This window comes from Pteropus vampyrus, unplaced genomic scaffold (assembly GCF_000151845.1).
Source record: "Pteropus vampyrus isolate Shadow unplaced genomic scaffold, Pvam_2.0 Scaffold125, whole genome shotgun sequence".
Taxonomy (NCBI): Eukaryota; Metazoa; Chordata; class Mammalia; order Chiroptera; family Pteropodidae; genus Pteropus; species Pteropus vampyrus.
Genome location: NW_011888906.1, coordinates 4059917 through 4076750, shown reverse-complemented (window position 1 = coordinate 4076750; position 16834 = coordinate 4059917). Strand labels below are relative to the sequence as shown.

General features: G+C 57.0%; 1 protein-coding gene across 1 annotated transcript in view; it reads right to left on the bottom strand.

The window, feature by feature from the left end:
- PLCG1 (phospholipase C gamma 1) overlaps positions 1-16834 on the bottom strand; it is a 37377-nt gene that overhangs the window by 5157 nt on the left and 15386 nt on the right. The window contains exons 3-26 of the mRNA XM_011366635.2: positions 10973-11125; positions 10771-10864; positions 10593-10640; positions 8315-8399; positions 8136-8219; positions 7852-7886; positions 7579-7651; positions 7375-7476; positions 7020-7138; positions 6849-6934; positions 6655-6775; positions 5755-5923; positions 5505-5627; positions 5324-5425; positions 5058-5245; positions 4570-4770; positions 4365-4484; positions 4092-4272; positions 3056-3133; positions 2156-2259; positions 1837-1933; positions 1490-1559; positions 742-1039; positions 41-161 (exon numbers count right to left, since the gene is read on the bottom strand). Coding sequence (XP_011364937.1) covers positions 41-161; positions 742-1039; positions 1490-1559; positions 1837-1933; positions 2156-2259; positions 3056-3133; positions 4092-4272; positions 4365-4484; positions 4570-4770; positions 5058-5245; positions 5324-5425; positions 5505-5627; positions 5755-5923; positions 6655-6775; positions 6849-6934; positions 7020-7138; positions 7375-7476; positions 7579-7651; positions 7852-7886; positions 8136-8219; positions 8315-8399; positions 10593-10640; positions 10771-10864; positions 10973-11125 — 2852 coding nt within the window. The remainder of the gene's footprint in view (positions 1-40; positions 162-741; positions 1040-1489; positions 1560-1836; positions 1934-2155; positions 2260-3055; positions 3134-4091; positions 4273-4364; positions 4485-4569; positions 4771-5057; positions 5246-5323; positions 5426-5504; positions 5628-5754; positions 5924-6654; positions 6776-6848; positions 6935-7019; positions 7139-7374; positions 7477-7578; positions 7652-7851; positions 7887-8135; positions 8220-8314; positions 8400-10592; positions 10641-10770; positions 10865-10972; positions 11126-16834) is intronic.

Below are 16834 nucleotides of genomic sequence, written 5' to 3'. Positions count from 1 at the left end.
GATCCACCCCTTACCACCTGGTCTGCCAATCCATCCTCACAGGCCACAGCTCTACAGCCACAGTCCTCAGCACCCACCCCTTCTCTGCCCGGCTCACGGAGGCCCGTTCTCCAAAACAACTGCAGGTCTGTTCTGTGGCCCCTCCACTCTCCGCCAAATGGCTGGGGGAAACAGCACCCAAACCGTAACTCCCTTACTTTGTGACTACTTCCTTCTCTCTGTTCCCTAGGTTTACTGGAAGGCGCCTCCTCCTCCAGAAGCCGGTGCTGCTACCTGCTCTCACCTCCCGCTGCCTCCTTCAGCTGTTGGCACTAATGCCTACGGGATCCCAGCCCTGCGTGCCCTCTGCTCTCTCCCACAGCCAGGCCCTCCAGACCGGCCACTCCACAGTCCCCAATATGCCCATGCCACCCAGCCACAACTCTGACGTGGCTCTTGGTAGTATCACCAGGGCCGTTTGCTGCTGCTAAATCCGGTAGGCACTTTTAGGTTCTTACTGAGCCTATGTGTCCCTCCCCAGCCCTCCACACAGTAGTACCCCGGCTGCCCCCAGCCTCCCCGCTGCCTGCCCTTCCCCGGCTCTTCTTTCTACTCTACACTCTTCACCCATCCCGAGCCTCTGGGCATACCCTCCTGCTTCTGGCCCAAGACATGTCCACCTCTGTCTTGTGTATCTGTTCACCACGCAGACCCACTTGGCTGTCCCACACACATCAGCAAGTCCTAAACGTGCCACGTCACTGACTGCTCGTCTGTTCCCTCCAGACCCCTCTGCCTAGAGGCGGGAGCTGGAGGCCTCGGCCACCTGACAGGCTCCCACAGGGCTCCCACGGGGCCCCCAAAGGGCCCACCCAGCACCCCTGTGGGCTCCAGCGGGTTCTCACCCTGGCATCTGCGGTCTGAGCCACTTCACGGATCTTTTTCACCCAGTCCTGCAGCTCCTCTTGTGAGTCGGCAGCGACATCCAGGGACCACTGCGCCGATGCCATACTGATTGAGAAGACGAACAGTCGATTGTTCTTGCCCTCGGGACGGATGGCTGAGGGAGCAAGAGAAGACACTTTGATGCCCCTGCACTGGCTCCACTGAGTTCCCTCCTCCCCGCTCCTCCTCCCCACAGCCCAGAGGGAGGCAGTGCCGCTCTACTAGGCCCGTTTGACAGCTGAGGACAGCCAGTCTGGCCGACGCAGACCTCTAACCTGGGCCCTGGGTTATCTAACCCTCTGTCACACCCTGCGACCCAACCACTTAGGACTGTGGACATTAGCCGGCCATTATCATCATCCACAGTGCCTGGCCCAGGGTCAGAGCTGGGGGTGAAGAAGGGAACCTAGGGTACCACAGGGGTGTCCAAGTAGGGGAAGAGCTGAGTGAAGGCAGCCTTTGGGGTCCCAGACATCAGCCTCCCCCGTCTTGGAGCATGGAGAGACCCACGAAGGAGCGCCTGACTCTGAGGAATAGTGGGTGAGAAGAAGGGACAGGGGCTCACCAATCTGACAAGCTGGCACATCCAAGACCCCCCGCAGTAAGTCCCCCAAGGGGCTGTTCTCGTCCAAGTGCTGTGGGAAGCAAAGCCCACAGGCTTGTCAGCATGTCTCCTATACACGTGCATGTGAGAGAATGTCTGTGTGCACGTGACAAATATATCTTACAAGTGTGCATGTGTCTATAGATGTGGCATGTATACACTGGAGACCATGAGCACCACAGGGTGTGACGATCACGTGCTGGGTGGCTGTGCGAGCACAGGCACGCCTGACACCATGACGGGTGCGTGCACAGGCGAGAACTGGGATGGGAACCCTCCCTGTTCCGCCAACGTGGCTCTGTTCTCACCTCCCTCTCAGGCTCCAGGGCCGCCGGGCTGACCATCTCTTCCACGTAGTTTGACGGGAACCATAGCTGCTTCTTCCCACCATAGTCTCCCCGCCACCTGTGCAAGTGACAGGGTGCTGACCCCAGCAACCACCCCAAACTCCCACAAAGAGGGCATCCTTTGACAGGGACCCCTACGCTAAAGCCAAGCCAAGGTGGGTACTGCTAGGACACATGTGACAGGCGCCCCACACACGTCCATCAGCACACAGAGCCCCTCAGTGTCAGCATTTGCCAGAGCTCGGTCCACCCGGCTCTCCGGCCCGGGCCCCCAGCTCACCAGCCTCCCTCCTGCTTCTCCACGTTCTGGATGATGGCGCTCTTGGTGAAAGTCAGCTCGTCCTCTCTCTGGGCCTTGTAGTCAAAGAGGGCTTTGACTGCACACTGCAGAGGAGAGATGCCCCCATGACAGTGCAGTCCCTCCCGGCCAGGGCTCAGGTACCAGCAGGTGCCACTGCTGGCAACGTACCCTAGTTACAGTCCTCACCACTGGCCTGCAGGAGGCTCCAGGACAGATGTGACTGGGGACAGAGTCCAGCATCTGACAGGGAAGCTCCTTGGGGTCCAGGTGGAACTTTGCAAGGCCCTGCCCCGGGCCACGGGGAGAACTGTGAATATGCCCCTGGGAGTCAGCGCTGGCGGGCCGGGAAGGGAGTGTCTGCAGTGACCCGAGTGCCTCCCCAGGGACCTGGCAGCCTATGGGAATGGCTGGGACCCCACTGTTCTGAATCTGAAAAGTAGGAGCAGGAACCTTCTCCCAGGCTCCCTGGCTGCTGAGAACGGGGTGAGAAATGGCACAGCTTCTTACCCCTTAGAGAGAAAGGCAAAAAGAGGAAAAGCCTGTCTGACAGATCCCCACCACATGAGGGAGGGAGTAGCAAAGACAATTCTCTGGCACGTGTCCCCAACCTTGCTGCCACTCAAGGAGGAAACGGGTTATTACCCTGGGGAGCAGTCTGAAAGGTTAGTGCCGACCCCAGGAACAGGCTGGGTCAGGGGCCGGCCCTCAGAGAGCTGTGGTCATACACCAACCGTGTATCTCTCACCACCCCTCAGGCCTCAGAAAACCACAATCACCACTTCTCCACAAAGACCACAGCTGGGCCCTGAGCAGGAACATGCAAGCCCCGAGCAGCTGGGCGGCTTCCCCAGCTTCCTCTGCAAAGGCCCAAGGCTGTACCTTGAAGGTCGGCATCGGGTTTGCCTCCACGTAGAAGCCAGGGTTACGTCCCTCGTACAGGGCCCCATAGTCTGGCTCCTGGAAACAGGACAAAATGGATATGTTAACACAGAGATGGAAGCGCGCTGCCTTCCCGCTGTCCCCTTTCCCCCCAGTGCAGCTGCTGCCAAGTCTGCCCCCTCCACTGGCACCTGGTTCCCCTACCTTAGTGGAAATGGCTGACGGGGCCTGGCCTAGCCCTTTCTCTCTCCACGTGCTCACGCTCAGCCTTGCGACCCACCCCATGATTCTACACTCACTCGTTTCCTGAAGGCCCACGCCGGGCCCCAGATCTGTGCGGCAGAGCCCCTGCAGGCACCGCACAGGCAGTGTTCTTATTCAGCAGCTCACTCACGTACCACTGAGCCCGTCCCCAGTACACGCCCCTCCACCACTCCAGCCCCAGGCCCCAGGGGATGGTAGTCTTCTCCCTGGCCACCACTGTCCACTGATGACAACAGTCTCAAGATCTCCTGTCCTAAACTCCTTCCTTCTATCCAAGGCCATGATCTCAGTCCAGAAGAACCCTCATCACACCCTGCGCCATCAGTCCGGCCTTCTTTTCACTAGTCTCACCCCTGTAGCTCTGCCCTCCACAACCCTTCACGACCACTTCTGCAGCCTACTCCACATCCAGCTGGAAAAGCCTCAGGCCTACTCTCTCCCTGGGTGGGCTCCAGGACCTCTGCACCCCACACCTTGGCTCATGGGGGACCTCTCCGCTTGAATACCCATTCTCTACTCCTTCACCTGCCTAACTCATGTCCATCTTTGTAGACAGGACTCAGATGCCACCCCCTCCACGACACTTTCCTGGCACCCCCACCACAGCTCCCAGCTGGGCTGAGTGGCCCGCCCACTCAGGAGGCCCTCCCTCCCAGGAGCTCCTACATCACTGGTCCCATCCCACACGTCTGGATTATCCATGAGAGACTTTGGGCCCGCCCGGCAGCTGGTCTCTCCCTTGCCTGCCACCCCCTGAACCACCGGCCCTCACAGCTGTGCCAATCTTCTCCAGCGCCTCCTCATTAATGGGGTAGCGCAGCTTCATCTTGCGGTACAGCGGGTGCTTCTCGTAGTAGCTGATGAGGTCGACGAGGCTGTCGAACTCTGAGTTACCCAGCATCACTGTCTGGCCCTCTTGCTGGACACGGCAGTGCTTGATCTTGCCCTCAGCCCTTGAAAAAAGAACAGTGACATAGGGGTCAGGGTGACCCGGACCCAGGGGTAGCCCAGCATACCTCCAGCAGCCCAGGGCCACACCCCTCACCGGAAAGAGATGGCGTAGGAGTTGGGCTCATTCCGTTTCCGCACCAGGAAGGCCCCATCGCGGGGGACACGCATCAGCATGTGCTCAGCCTGTGCTCTGGTCAGGCTTGCATGGTACCACCTGAGGAGAGGAGAGGCCCAGGTCAAGCCCCGCCATCACCACTTAGAGGTACCTCCGCCCCGCCCCGTCCCGTCCCCGCCCTCACTCCTTGCTCTCGTGGGCATTGGTCTGTGGCACAGGCTCCGACAGGCGCATCTCGAATTCGTTGCAGCGCAGGGGCACTTGCTGGTAGTGCGTGATGAGGTCGTAGAGTGAGTCGAAGACGAGGTTGTCTGTCAGGAAGAACTTGGGGGTCCCAGCGTCTTGCCGGGAGTGGATCCGGCAGTGTTGGACCTTCCCGTTCCGCCTGAGGGAAGATGGGGAGGCGGTGAGAGGCGGGCCCGAGCCCTGAACACGCCACCCCAGGCGAGACACCACGTCTCAGAGGGAGGCGGGCCTCCGGAGGAGCTCGGGGACTGGGCAGCCCTGTGGGAGGACAACCGCACTAACCGAAAACATGTGTGTGAGTGTGCGTGTGAGTGTGCACATGACGAAGTAACGTTTCACCCGAAAGCCTGGAACGAAAGACAAGCTGGACCCCAGCCATCTCGGGGGAGTGCTGGACCCACGCGCACAGCGCTGGGAGTGGGTTACCAGAACGAGAGGGTGTAGTCGCCCACGAAGGTCTCGCTCTCGCGCACCAGGAAGGAGCCATCAGGGGCCCCGGTCTCAATGCAGTACTCGGTGAGCAGGCGCTCGGCGATGTGCCGCCCGTCCCGTCCTGCCCCGAGCTTCCCGTGGAACCACTTCTCGTTGGAGTGCAGCTCTGTGCTGCTACTGGCCTGCGAGGGGAAGGGCCACAGCAAAGACTCAGCGACTCTGAGCCCAGCCCGGCTCCCAGCCCTGGGCCGGCCCCTCACCTCCTTGGGCTCTTCCTCATCCTCGTTGCCTTGGTCACTGCTGGTCTCCTCAGAGTAGTAGATCTTGCTGCTGGTCAGAACGAAGTAATGGGGATACCACTCCTGGAAGAGAGCGAAGCGGGGCCTGTCACAGAGCCCTCCTATCACCTGGCCCCCTGGCCCAGCCTGGCCTGGCCCTCACATGGTTCACGGGGTCCTCTAGGTAGAGGATGCCATTCTTGATGGAGTTGCTGATGTCATTCTCAGAGTACATGACAGACGTAGGCACCTCCTCGTAGGCACTGCCCTCAGCCAGCTTCTTGTGCTGTGGGGGGGAAGGCCAAGACATGGCAGTGCCAGCCCCAGTCCCAGAGCCCCACCTCCTCACCCAGGCCTTGACCGACAGCTGGAGCAATGGCCAGGGGAGGCGCTGGGAAGTGTGGGGCCCCCACCTTGATAAGGATCTTTCTCTTCAGCTGGCTGGGTGAAGGGAGCCCGTCGGCAGCGATGTCCACGGGCTTGGTGAGGAGTGTGTCCCCAAGCACCTTCTTGAAGTACTGGGCCATGTTCCTCTGCTGGGCAATGCTGCAGTGGTCCTCGATAGACAGGATGACCGGGTACCTGCAGGGCAGGGGACCAGTGTGTTGATACAGACCCTAAGTTTTGTGAGGTCAAGGGTCAGTCTAAACAGCCCCTCGCAGAGAGAGGTGTTAGCCGCCAAGGGCTTGGGACTCCTGTCTACAGGGGAGCTACCTCAGAGAGGCAGGCCGGCCTTGGCCACTAGCAGGTGGAGGGGGTGCTGCAGAAACAAAGGGGTGGGACTGCAGCAGATGGGAGCCCCCAGAGTTGGTCCCATTATGGAGGCTGCCTCCGCAGTGCAAGAGAGACATCCCAAACCAAAGAGGTCAGGAGACAGGAGCAGCAGCCTCCAAATCCAGCTACTGGGCTCTGGTGATCTCTTCAGTGCGGTGGGAGAGACCATGATCGCAGGGTGGGGGAGTAAGAGTCGCAGAATGGGACACAGGGAACACAGACACTTCTCTGGGCTGTGAAGGGGAAGAATCTGGCAGGACACTGATCTAAAGAGATCAGGGTTCAGCAACTATTTTGGGGGGACTGAAAAACTCGATCACGTTCCATAAGCTAAAAAAAAGGACCCGTGAAGAGACCGGGCCAAAAATGCAGGAAAAAGGGTAACCTGAGAAGCAAAGCCTCAAGCCAGCAGCAAGGGAGGAGGAAAGGAAGGTGAGAGACTGGTGGCACGGGGACACAGCATTTGAGGGGAGCCTCTGCCTTCTGTCATAGGAGAGAGCTGGAGCCAAGCCGAGCCTGGGTCTCCCACCCCCACTCACTCTGAGGCCACAAAGGCGTGCTCCTTGATGGTGTGCAGGACATCGGAGAACTTGATCTTGGTGGTCAGCGTGTGTCCATGGTAAATGACTGGCATCCCATCTGGGCCGTCCCAGCAGTCCACTGGGGAGCAAAACAACCACAGTCAAGCAGGCAGGTCTCCCATCTTCCTCCCCCAGCCCCGGCCCCAACGCACATTCGATGCAGCGACAGCCCATCCGCAGGCAGCGAGCATAGGCTTCCAGGGAGGACTCGCTGGAGAACTGGTCCCCGGTCAGGTACCTGAACAGGCAACGAGAGGCAGGGTGGTCAGGCGAGCCCCCTCCCTCCCAAGGTCGGGCTAAGTGGGGTCGAGGGAGCAGCTCACGTATTGTGCGAGGAGGAGATCCAGTAGTGGGAGAGAGGGTTGTGCATGGTGTCCGGGCACACCGCATCCAGCTGTGAGTTCCACACACTGTTCTCTTTGGAGAACAGGAAGGTGACAAACTGCCCAGGAACAGATGTGGAAGAGAAGAGAAGAGAAGCTGAGCCCCTGCCCTAGCCCACCGGCATGGGGGTGGTAGGAAGCAGAGAAGGTGCTCAGTCTCAACTGGGGTGGGCAAAGCTGACAGTGGTGGAGAAACAAGGTGGCACCCCTAACGCAAATCTGGCTCCTGGAAACCAGGTACGGTGCTGGTCAGCCGCCCATTCTCTCTGACAGAAGGGCAAAAGCTAGAGCTCACCTCATCCAGGCAGAAGTAGGGCTCCTCAATCTCTCGCAAGGGGTCTCGGAGGAAGCTGAGCATGAACTCCTGTACCTGGAGCCGGTCGACAGCCCATAGCTCCTGATAAGGGCAGGCAGAGTGGGGGCACATGAGGGGCTCCAGTCAGAGATGAGCCCAGTCCCCCGCAGGCAGGCACCCCACCCAGTCCCAGGACAGCCATACCCCCTGGTACTCCAGGAGGAACTGCTGGAACTCAGGAAGAGACACTCGGCAGAGCTCTGGCCGCTCCCCCACCCTAAAGAAGAGAAGGGAAGTGCCTGACGGCCAGCTGGCTAGCATGGTCCAGACAACGAGGGGCCCCTTAGAAGGCAGAGCCCAGCTCCCGGCCAGCACAGCTGCCCAGAACAGTCCGGCATGGCTCACCCACTCCCATTGCCTCCCATCTGCTTAGGGAATCACCCAAGGAGAGCCCCACCATCCCAATCCAAACCAAACCTCAGGGCACTGGCTTCCAAGAAGGGGAGGTCCATCTGCAGGAAACAGAACCTGGTCAGAGTGAAAGCCCCTGGGCGGCCACATGGGGAAGGGGTTCTCGGGAAGGAAGGTGAGGGCAACAGATGGGGGCAGGTGTCAAGAGGAGACGAGCTAGAGAAATGGCACCCAAAAATCCCCAAGAAGGGCATCAGGGCTGAGGCAAGCAGGGCTGGGGTGGGGGGGCAGGGACAAGGGCCGTGGCGGGGCAGGGACAAGGGCCGTGGCGGGGCAGGTGGCTCATGCACCGTCTTCTGGGCGCTGTACATGAGGCTGCGGTACAGCTGAGCAAACTGCCCATAGGTGATGTCGCTGCTGCGCTGCTCCAGGTCCTGCAAGGTACACAGGAAGACCTCTGGTCAGGCCCACCAGCCAGGGGCTCCCGGCCTCCCCCGCCCCACCTGCATACAGGCTAAGAGGACCCTACCGTCAGCCGCTCTCGGAGGAAACGCATGTTGGGGACTCGGTAGTTGACCTGGGACAGCATGTTCTTCAGGTCCTTGGCTGATATACTGAGAAAACAGGGGCATCTCCAGTGGCCTCATCCAAGCTCTCATGACCTGTGACCAGCAGGCTAAGCCCACCACTAGCTAGACAGGTAAACAACACTACTCTGAGACCTGCAGTCCTGAGGGAGAGGCTGGATCAGAGCCCTGGGGTGAGCAAGGGAAGTCCTTTCTTTTCTCTGGACCTCAGTTTCCTCCTCTGAGCAAAGAAAAGCCCATGATTCTGGCAAGGAAGGAGTGACCAGGCTCAGAAGTGGGATGGAGCCCCTCACCAACACTGCTCAAGCCCACAGCCCTGGCCCATCTGGACAGAGGGAGGTGGCCCACTGCTGCACTTCCAGGCTCCCACGGGGCTCACTACAACCTCCCTGTGAGGGTGGCTGGGCAATGACTCCGCCCACAGCTCCAGGATGCCAGAAGTTCAGGCCTCAGCAGAGGCACTGGGGGACGAGGGGAAGGCCACTCTCAGCCAGACACCCCTGAGACTGGGTGCCCACCTGGGGTCTGAAAGGAATGTGCCTTGACCAGGACGTGGGGCAAGGGGGCGCTGCTGGGCCTAGCACCAGAATGGAAAAGATTGGCGGGAAGGAGACTCTCTCTCCTGGAAGGTGATGTCAGGGAGGGGACATCCTCCTCCTCCTCTTCCTGCCCAAGAGCCTGGCAGGCCATCCCCCAACTCCATGGGGAGGCAGCCAGTGCTGAGTGGTCCTGGCTGCCATCAGCCAGCGCTGCTCAGAAGCTCTGGCTCTGAGCAGGCAATGGCCGTCTGACTCTCAGTCACTTGGGAGGCAGGCTGTCAGGGTCCTCATTTTGCAGGTTAAGAATAAGAAGCTTGTTCCATCACCAAGCTTTCCCTCCGTGGATTTTGCCATCAGCATTACGAACAAGCTGTTCTTTGACCAAAAACACCTGTCTTGCCCCTGCTCACCTCTCCGGCTACTGCCAGCCTCTCTTTGAAGGAGCCATCCATGTTCCTGTCCATTCTCTGAACCCCCTCCCACTCTTCTATTGACTGTCTCAAGGTTACCAACCACCTCTGTGCTATTAAGTCCAAGGGACCTCTCTCTATCTTTGCCATCCATATTTGACAAGGCCTGACACGGCCAACTGCTCCCTCTCCCTGGGCTGCCGGGATGCTACGCCCCGGGTGTTCCTCTTACCTCGTGCGCTGCTACTTCTCTTGGTGCGTTCTTCCTCCCCTCCCCAGCCCCCGGCATCTGAGCAGCCCGGCATCAGACACCGGCCTCTTTCCTTTTTCTTGCTACGCTTATGCCCAGGTGATCTCCGGCCTCGTGGTGTTCCATACCATCTAAATGCTCCCCAGGTAACATCTCTATCCCAAGTTCTCCCTAAACTCCCACCTACCCATCTGCCTACTCAACGTCTCTACCTGGACATCTAAGGGAATCAAAAAACTTAACACAGCCCAAATGAACTCCTACACTCCCCCGAATGTGCTCCTCCCACAGCCTTCCCCATCTGTTAATGGCAGCTCCACCTTTCCAGATTCTCAAGCCAAAAAGGTGTCATCTTTAGCTGTTCTCTTTCACTCACGCCCCCAAATCAATCTGTTAGGACATTCTACAACAGACATTCTATCTTCAAAATACGCTGTGGCCAAAATACAACCACTTCCTACCACCTCCGCCCTGACCCAAGCCCTCTCACCTTCCACCTGGACTGTTGCAAGTTACTTCGTAACTGAGCTCTCCGGCTCTGCCCTGCCTCAGACTCTCCCCTAGCAGCCAGTAATCTTATGCAACTAAAGTCAGGGTGTGTCACACCTCTCTTCCAGGCCCTCCATGGTTCTGCATCCCCTTCACAGAAACAGTCAAAAGTCCTTGCCTGGTCTTTGTTCCCCATCTCTCCTCGGCTCCTCTGGCTATCACGCCACATCCTCAAATCCATGAGCTTCAAGGCACCCCCCTCACACACTACAGGCCACCCTGACCCTCTTTCTAGGACAGACAGAGCCAGTTCTGCACTTCCTGTCTCCACCTACAATGGCAGGGCAAACAGCTTATTGTCCCTGGCCTCTCCCGCCAGCTTGCACCATAGCCATCAGAGGGCTTTCTGCAGGAAACTACTTGTGCCAGAACCACCAGCCCCACTTGAGGCAGGTCCCCTGGGTCCTCTGGTTCTCCAGGAAACTGCTATGAGGCATGGCTACTGTTGTGGGTGCCACAGCTCAGAACCTACCGATCCTCGCGATTCCGATCCACCGAGTAGAACTGCTTCCGCAGCCACCTGGAGGGAGAGGAGCCTACAGTAAGGGCCACTCCTCCAGCCGGGGCCACGCCTGGGGAGATCAGCAGGCAGTGTCTGGGCACACGAAGGCCTCTGCTCCCTGCTCCCACAAGGTCAGAGTGGTTCTTACCTCTCAATCTGCAGGGGTGTAGCTGCCTGCAATGTATCCTCCATCAGCCAAGTCAAGCCCTTGATCCACATGTTCACTTCATCCTCAGATGTAGCTGTGAGTAAGGGATGAAGAGCTGAGCCAAGGGCAAACACCTCCCGCTGAGCTGGGGAGCCAGGGGACATTCCTTAACTCCTCTGCCTCCTCCAGCCTTGCCTCCCACCTTGCAGGCTCAGGGTCTTCAGGCGGAATTCCATTCCATACAGGATGACAAAGCAATGTGACTGGTCCGGTCGGAAAGCAGGGTCCTCTTGATAGCGATCGAAGTCTCGTGAGGTCTTCCCTGGGCGGATCTCCTTGATTTCACGAATGTCAACTAGGAAGATAGAGAAGAGGTCAAGGTCAGGCTGGGGTCTCTGAGACTCAGCACTGAAATGAGGGCAGCCTGGTTTCTCCACTCATTCCCATGCTCTCCCTCATGGAGAGACCACAAAGAGACACCCTCCTCAAGAGGCAGAACCAAACCACTCACAGTCCCACTAGGTAACAAAAGGGAGCTGGGCTGCACCTAAGCACGGACCTCTGCTAACAGCTGAGAGGTCTGGGCGAGCTGTCTGGGGGAGGAAGGAATTCCATTCTGTGTACCTTCCCTTGCTGAGAACACAGGCAGGTCACTCTGACCTGGAAAAAAGCTGAACTCTAGAAAGAGAAATGCGGATCCAAGGCTGTTTTGTGAGTACCATTTCCTAACACAAAGTACAGAATCCAAACTGTACAGTCCCAAGGGTGGGGTGGGGCTGGGCAGGCCCAAATGGCCAAGTCTCAGGATCCATGGGAGGAAACAGGGGTCAGATCCCAAGAAATGGCGCACCCTTGAAATGGCCCACCCCTAAATCTTCCATAAGCAAGTCTCATCAAGAGGCCTAGCTAGTCCTGCAAGGCAGTAGTTATCCACGGTTATGTTTCCTATCCTGGCTATTGAAGGCCTGCACACACCCCATGCCCTCACACAGCACAGATCCGGGAGCATAGGCCTGAATGACAGACACCCGTCTCAGCCGCTAGCTCCAGAAACGATGCCTAGTGTCTAATCTGAGTTCTCAGTCTCAGTTTTCCATCTATAAAGCGAAGGGGCTCGACTGAATTTCTCTAGAAGCAGAGTAGAAGGAAAATCATGCACAGGCTCCGGGGTGAGAGTGCCTGGACTAGAACTCCAACTCAGGTCACATCAGCTGTGTGACCTCAGCAGAGTGACAACTACTCTGACCCCACTGTTTCGTCTGTAAACACAGATAAGCAACAGCAGCATCATGAGGGTGGTGCTAAGATCAAAAGTCCTAATAGCCAAGGCGCCCAGCCCAGGCCACGTAGGCGGTGTGGCAGGAGCTCGCTCAGTGCCGACTCCCTCACCAAAGTCTGCTTGGGCATCCAGGTTCTGATCCCAGGCCCAGAGAAGGCTGACCGTGGCCACAGACCCACTCTCTCCCCTAGTGTTGGCTGGGACCTTGGACAGAAGGCAGACTTTTCGGGCCAGATAAAGAGAGATTTAGGGAGGATCCAGTCAAACGGAAGAGGCCTGGCTCAGCCACCAGATAACTCTATCTGAGCACTCCCTCAGCTCTAGAGTCTCTCTCCCCACACACGCTCAACCAGGCTGGCCCATAAGACCTGGAGCCAGGAGCAGTGCCAGCATGCCGCCCGGCCAGCCTCCACCCCAGGAGCCCTCCCAGCCTAAACTGCACACCCCCCTGGCTGCAATGTCCTAAGGGGCCTAAATCCCCAGGCTCTCTTCCTGTCCCTCTAGCTGCAGCTGTGCCCCATCCATCCCACCCTGGACAGTGGCATGGCTTCTGGCCTCAAGCCCAGCTCCCCGAACACACACTGCTGGTTCTACAGGCCTGCTCTCATGCCCTCAGCAAACTCCTTGGTCTGGTTGTCCAGCTGAGAGCCCTGACTTTCCTGTCCGCTGCCCTGGCCCCCAGTTCTCCTCACCAATCAGCCATCCTTCCTGAGTCTTCTGGATCTTTAGAGAACATTGCTCTGATCCCTGCCCACGTTGCTCACTTAGGAGAATGTTCCTTTTCTGGCCTTCCAGGCTCTTTGTGATGGGGCTCAGTGATTTACCTTCCCAACTTCTGTCCTCCCATCTTCTCTGCTACATTCAAACTAAGCTGGACCAATGGCAAGAATAGCAAGTACTCCCTGACCCCTATTTGTCTTTGTTCCCAGCTGTGGACCATCTACATCCTGGACTCCAGTTCCACCAATGACCCAACTTGGAAGCTCTCATGTGCAGTAGTCATAGTAGTCATTGATGTCTAGTGGCCAGGTGTCAAGGGTATGCCTCATCTCCCCCTAGGCCAGGGAGGGCCCTTCCAGTTCTTGCTCGATGTCTGAATGAACAAGTGAAAAAGGCAGGCACACAGGTACGGGGAGGGGCAACAAAATGAGAGTGGAGTTTTAAAAATGAGGAGTTGTACTCAGGTAGAAACAGGAATGGAGGAAACTGAGTCACAAAGGCCCAGCCTAGAAAGACACAGTTTCCAAGGATGAAAGGAGGAGCTGAACAGGGGAAATGCCCAGATGAGAAACTGCAGAATAACCACAGACTCTGCCCTTTGAAACAGAAACCAACATGCTTTTCCGGTACAGAGCTGCTGTCATCCTCCCACATCTCTCACACAGGCACACCACCTCACACACACAAATGCACATCGGCCAAGGCCTTCGTGGTCCACGGCCTGGGCCCTTCTTCTCAGCTGCCCTCCCTCCCCGTCATGAGAGGTAGTCCACGATATGACTACCACCCAGCAGGCAGTGGGAGGGTGAGTACGAAGCCTGCTGCCAGGCCACATGCAGCCACCCCGCACGTGTGCGCATGCACGCATGTACGACACACTGCCAGCAGGCCCTAGGTGAACCTCTGGCATGTGTTCCTGGGCACATTTCTACTGAGACCAGGCTGGAGGCAGAATAAGTTCCCACCCAAGACAGGGACCAACCAGGATGGCAAGAGCGGCTACAGGCCAGGCTGACTGATGCCCCAGGCAGAAGCCTCGGGGCCTTGCTGGCAATTTGCCTCCTCACGTTCCTTCAGGAAGCCGGGCTGACCATCGCCTTCCTGAAGGCTGCCCAGGCCTAGCTAGCAGATAAGTATCACAGAAGTCTTACCTTCTAGCTGTGTGGCCCTGGGTAGTCCCTGCCTCTTTTGGCCTCAGTTTCCCCATCAGGACACTGGGAATTCTTTCTATCTCACAGGACTGCAGCCAGGGCCCTGCCAAGGACCACTGGTCCCTGTGAAGTCTGCAGGAGCCTGCCCCTGCCTGTGTGCCTAGCGCCATCAACACTGGTCCTATATAAGCCAGCAGTAGGGGGCGCAACTGTGGCCATCTACCAGGGCTTCGCTGGGGGCAAACCCATACCTAGGAGAGTTAAAGCCAGGCCACAGCTATCTCAGCCCAAGGAAAAGAATCCAAGTAGCCACTTCCCTAGCTCAGAATGAGGTCTGGCAGGGATGGGACACAGTGGGGGAGCAGGATTTCTGAGGCTCTGAGTTCAGATCAGTGCGTGTTGCAGCCACAGCACCCCATCATCTTGCATACAGCTTGATATCAAAACAGAGACTAACAGATCTGAAATCACAAAGACCAAGTTTCAAATCCTGTTTCCCCACATGTAACTCGGGTCTTGGGCAAGTCAGCTTTCTTCTCTGGTAGGTCGTGAACAAAGAAAAGGCTGCAGTGGGGATGGGCCTGCCAAAAACCCTTCACATGCAGACAACTACGCAAAGACAGCCACATGGGAGTCAGCCTTGGCCTGCCCTGACCACCCCCAACCTTGGATTGGTTTTTGTTGTGGTCTTTATGCAGAAGAAAATGGGCTCGCTGCCTGGCGGCAGGGGCCGGCTCTAAGCACTGACACAGAATGCCACAAGACTGATCTGCTTATATGACTAGGCAGGGAGACCCTCCTTTCTCTTGGCCCAGAGACAGACTCCTTGCCAGCGACCACAAAGACTAGAGACGACCAGTTACTCAGAGCAGAGTGCCCAGGTCATGCAGACCTGGAGAGCAACTGCCTTCCAGACATACCAGTAATGGCGGTCACCTTCTCTTTAAGAGCTCTTTTCTTTATCTGAGCCACAGTACTGACCCAAAGCACTCTGGGAGCCATACAACTAGACAGCAGCAAAGGGTACTGCTACTCTCAGGGACAGCTTAGAACTTGCCTCCACCCCTATGACAGCACCCACTGTCCTGAGGGGGTGCCATGAAGGGGACAAGCTAAATGGCAAGCAGCCAATCTGGAGCCTGGGAAGGGGGAGAGGATAAAGAGCACAGAAGACGAGCCTGTGCTCAGCCCCTCTGAAGGTAGGGCTGCTTCCTGTCTTGGAATCCTGCTCCCCATACTCCCTCCCAGACATCAGGCCCAGTCGCAAGGCCCCACCCGCCTTCCCCTGCCCAGTGTTTGGGGATGGCTACTACAGGGATGTGCATGGAGCAGCATTCCTGTTAACCATGCAGAGCCCAAGGACAACAAAAATCCCAGAGAAGAGAGAGGGGGAGCAAGAATAGGGCACCAAGAATATTTCAGCCAAAGAGAGCCAGCCAACCCTGCTCCAAGGGGGTAGAAATATGGCTTTACCCTACCAGAGTGGGCCCTAAGAATGGGAGGAGCCCAAGCATCAAATCCAAGACCCTAAATTAGACCTAAGTTTCTTGGTCAGAAGCTGTGTCCTCGCATCCCTTGCCTTCGAAGAAGCCACTTTCCACATGGCCCCACAACGACTGGCCCATCAACCACCCATCAGGCAAGGAAGACATATGGTGAAGAATCGTGAGCAAAAGCACGGGCAAGGTGGGCAAGGTGGGCAAGGAGGCACCACCTTTGAGTCTCACTGTCCTCATTACCGCTCCTGGCACCTCCTTCACTGGGCTAATGTGAGATGTCAGTCAGTTAAGACACAAAACTGAATTTTACCAGAAAGGGATGGGAGGACATACTGAACATTAAACCCCCCAAAACAAGATATCCAGTCAAGAAAACCATCACCACCACAACAACAGAAAAGAAGAAAATGGCACATATCACACACAGACTTCTGGATGTGAAACCTGCATTTACTAAAATATTTCTCTAAAAGAGTTTTCTCTTTACAAAGTAAAGTAACTGTTAAGTTGACTGATGTGAAGGACAATAGGAACTATTTACATAAAATGCATGTAAATACATTTTGCAACTTAAAAAAACTGCAACTCATGATAAATATAAAAGGTCTTTTCAAAATCTAGACAGCCTGAGAGAGGTAAATGAATATTACCCAGACAGGTCCCTTCTGTCTGGGAGTTTTCGGTATTCCCACCTGTGGGATGCAAACCCCCAGATCCCCTCCAAGCCTGTGTGCACAGCCCTGCAGTGGGCACGGGAGGAAGGTGGGGATGCCCAGCCCTCCTCAAAAGGGTCCAAGTGCAATCAAGACGAGACTCACAGATCCCAGCCCCACAATGGCTCCCAGCCCTCCTTCCTACCTCCTTCCCACCTTCCTACCTCCTTCCTACCTTCCTACCTTCAGCGTGCCAGACACGCCTTCTCACTTAACTCTCCACCAGGCCCAGTCCAGTGGCACACTTCGTGCTCCATGACTCTTGTCACGCCACCTAGTACTTCCTGGTGTCTAGGCCATTGGCCTGTGAGCTCCCCAAGGAAGACAACACTTTGGACTCTTCTCTCCATTCCCCAAACCCAGGTCCTGGGGAGGCCTCAAAATGTTTACAGAGCGCTTAGCAACAGGAATGAACATGTGAGAGTTAGACTCCTGAGCTATTTATCTGAAAGAGGCAGCAGGCCCAGAGGTGCTGTGCTCAAAGACGGTATGAGGGACAGAAGAAGAGGTGGTGCAGCGGGACGAATGCAGAGGAGCTACAACAAATACACAAACACAGTGGTCAGTAAGGTGACTACGGGGAAAGAAAAAAGCACCAAGCACAGCTTGGGGAGGGGAGGGGAATGTGGCCCCTGGGGACCAGTGCAATCTGAAAACAGTGGGCAGTCCTGGCACAAATGTTCCTGTAGCCAGTGGGAACCA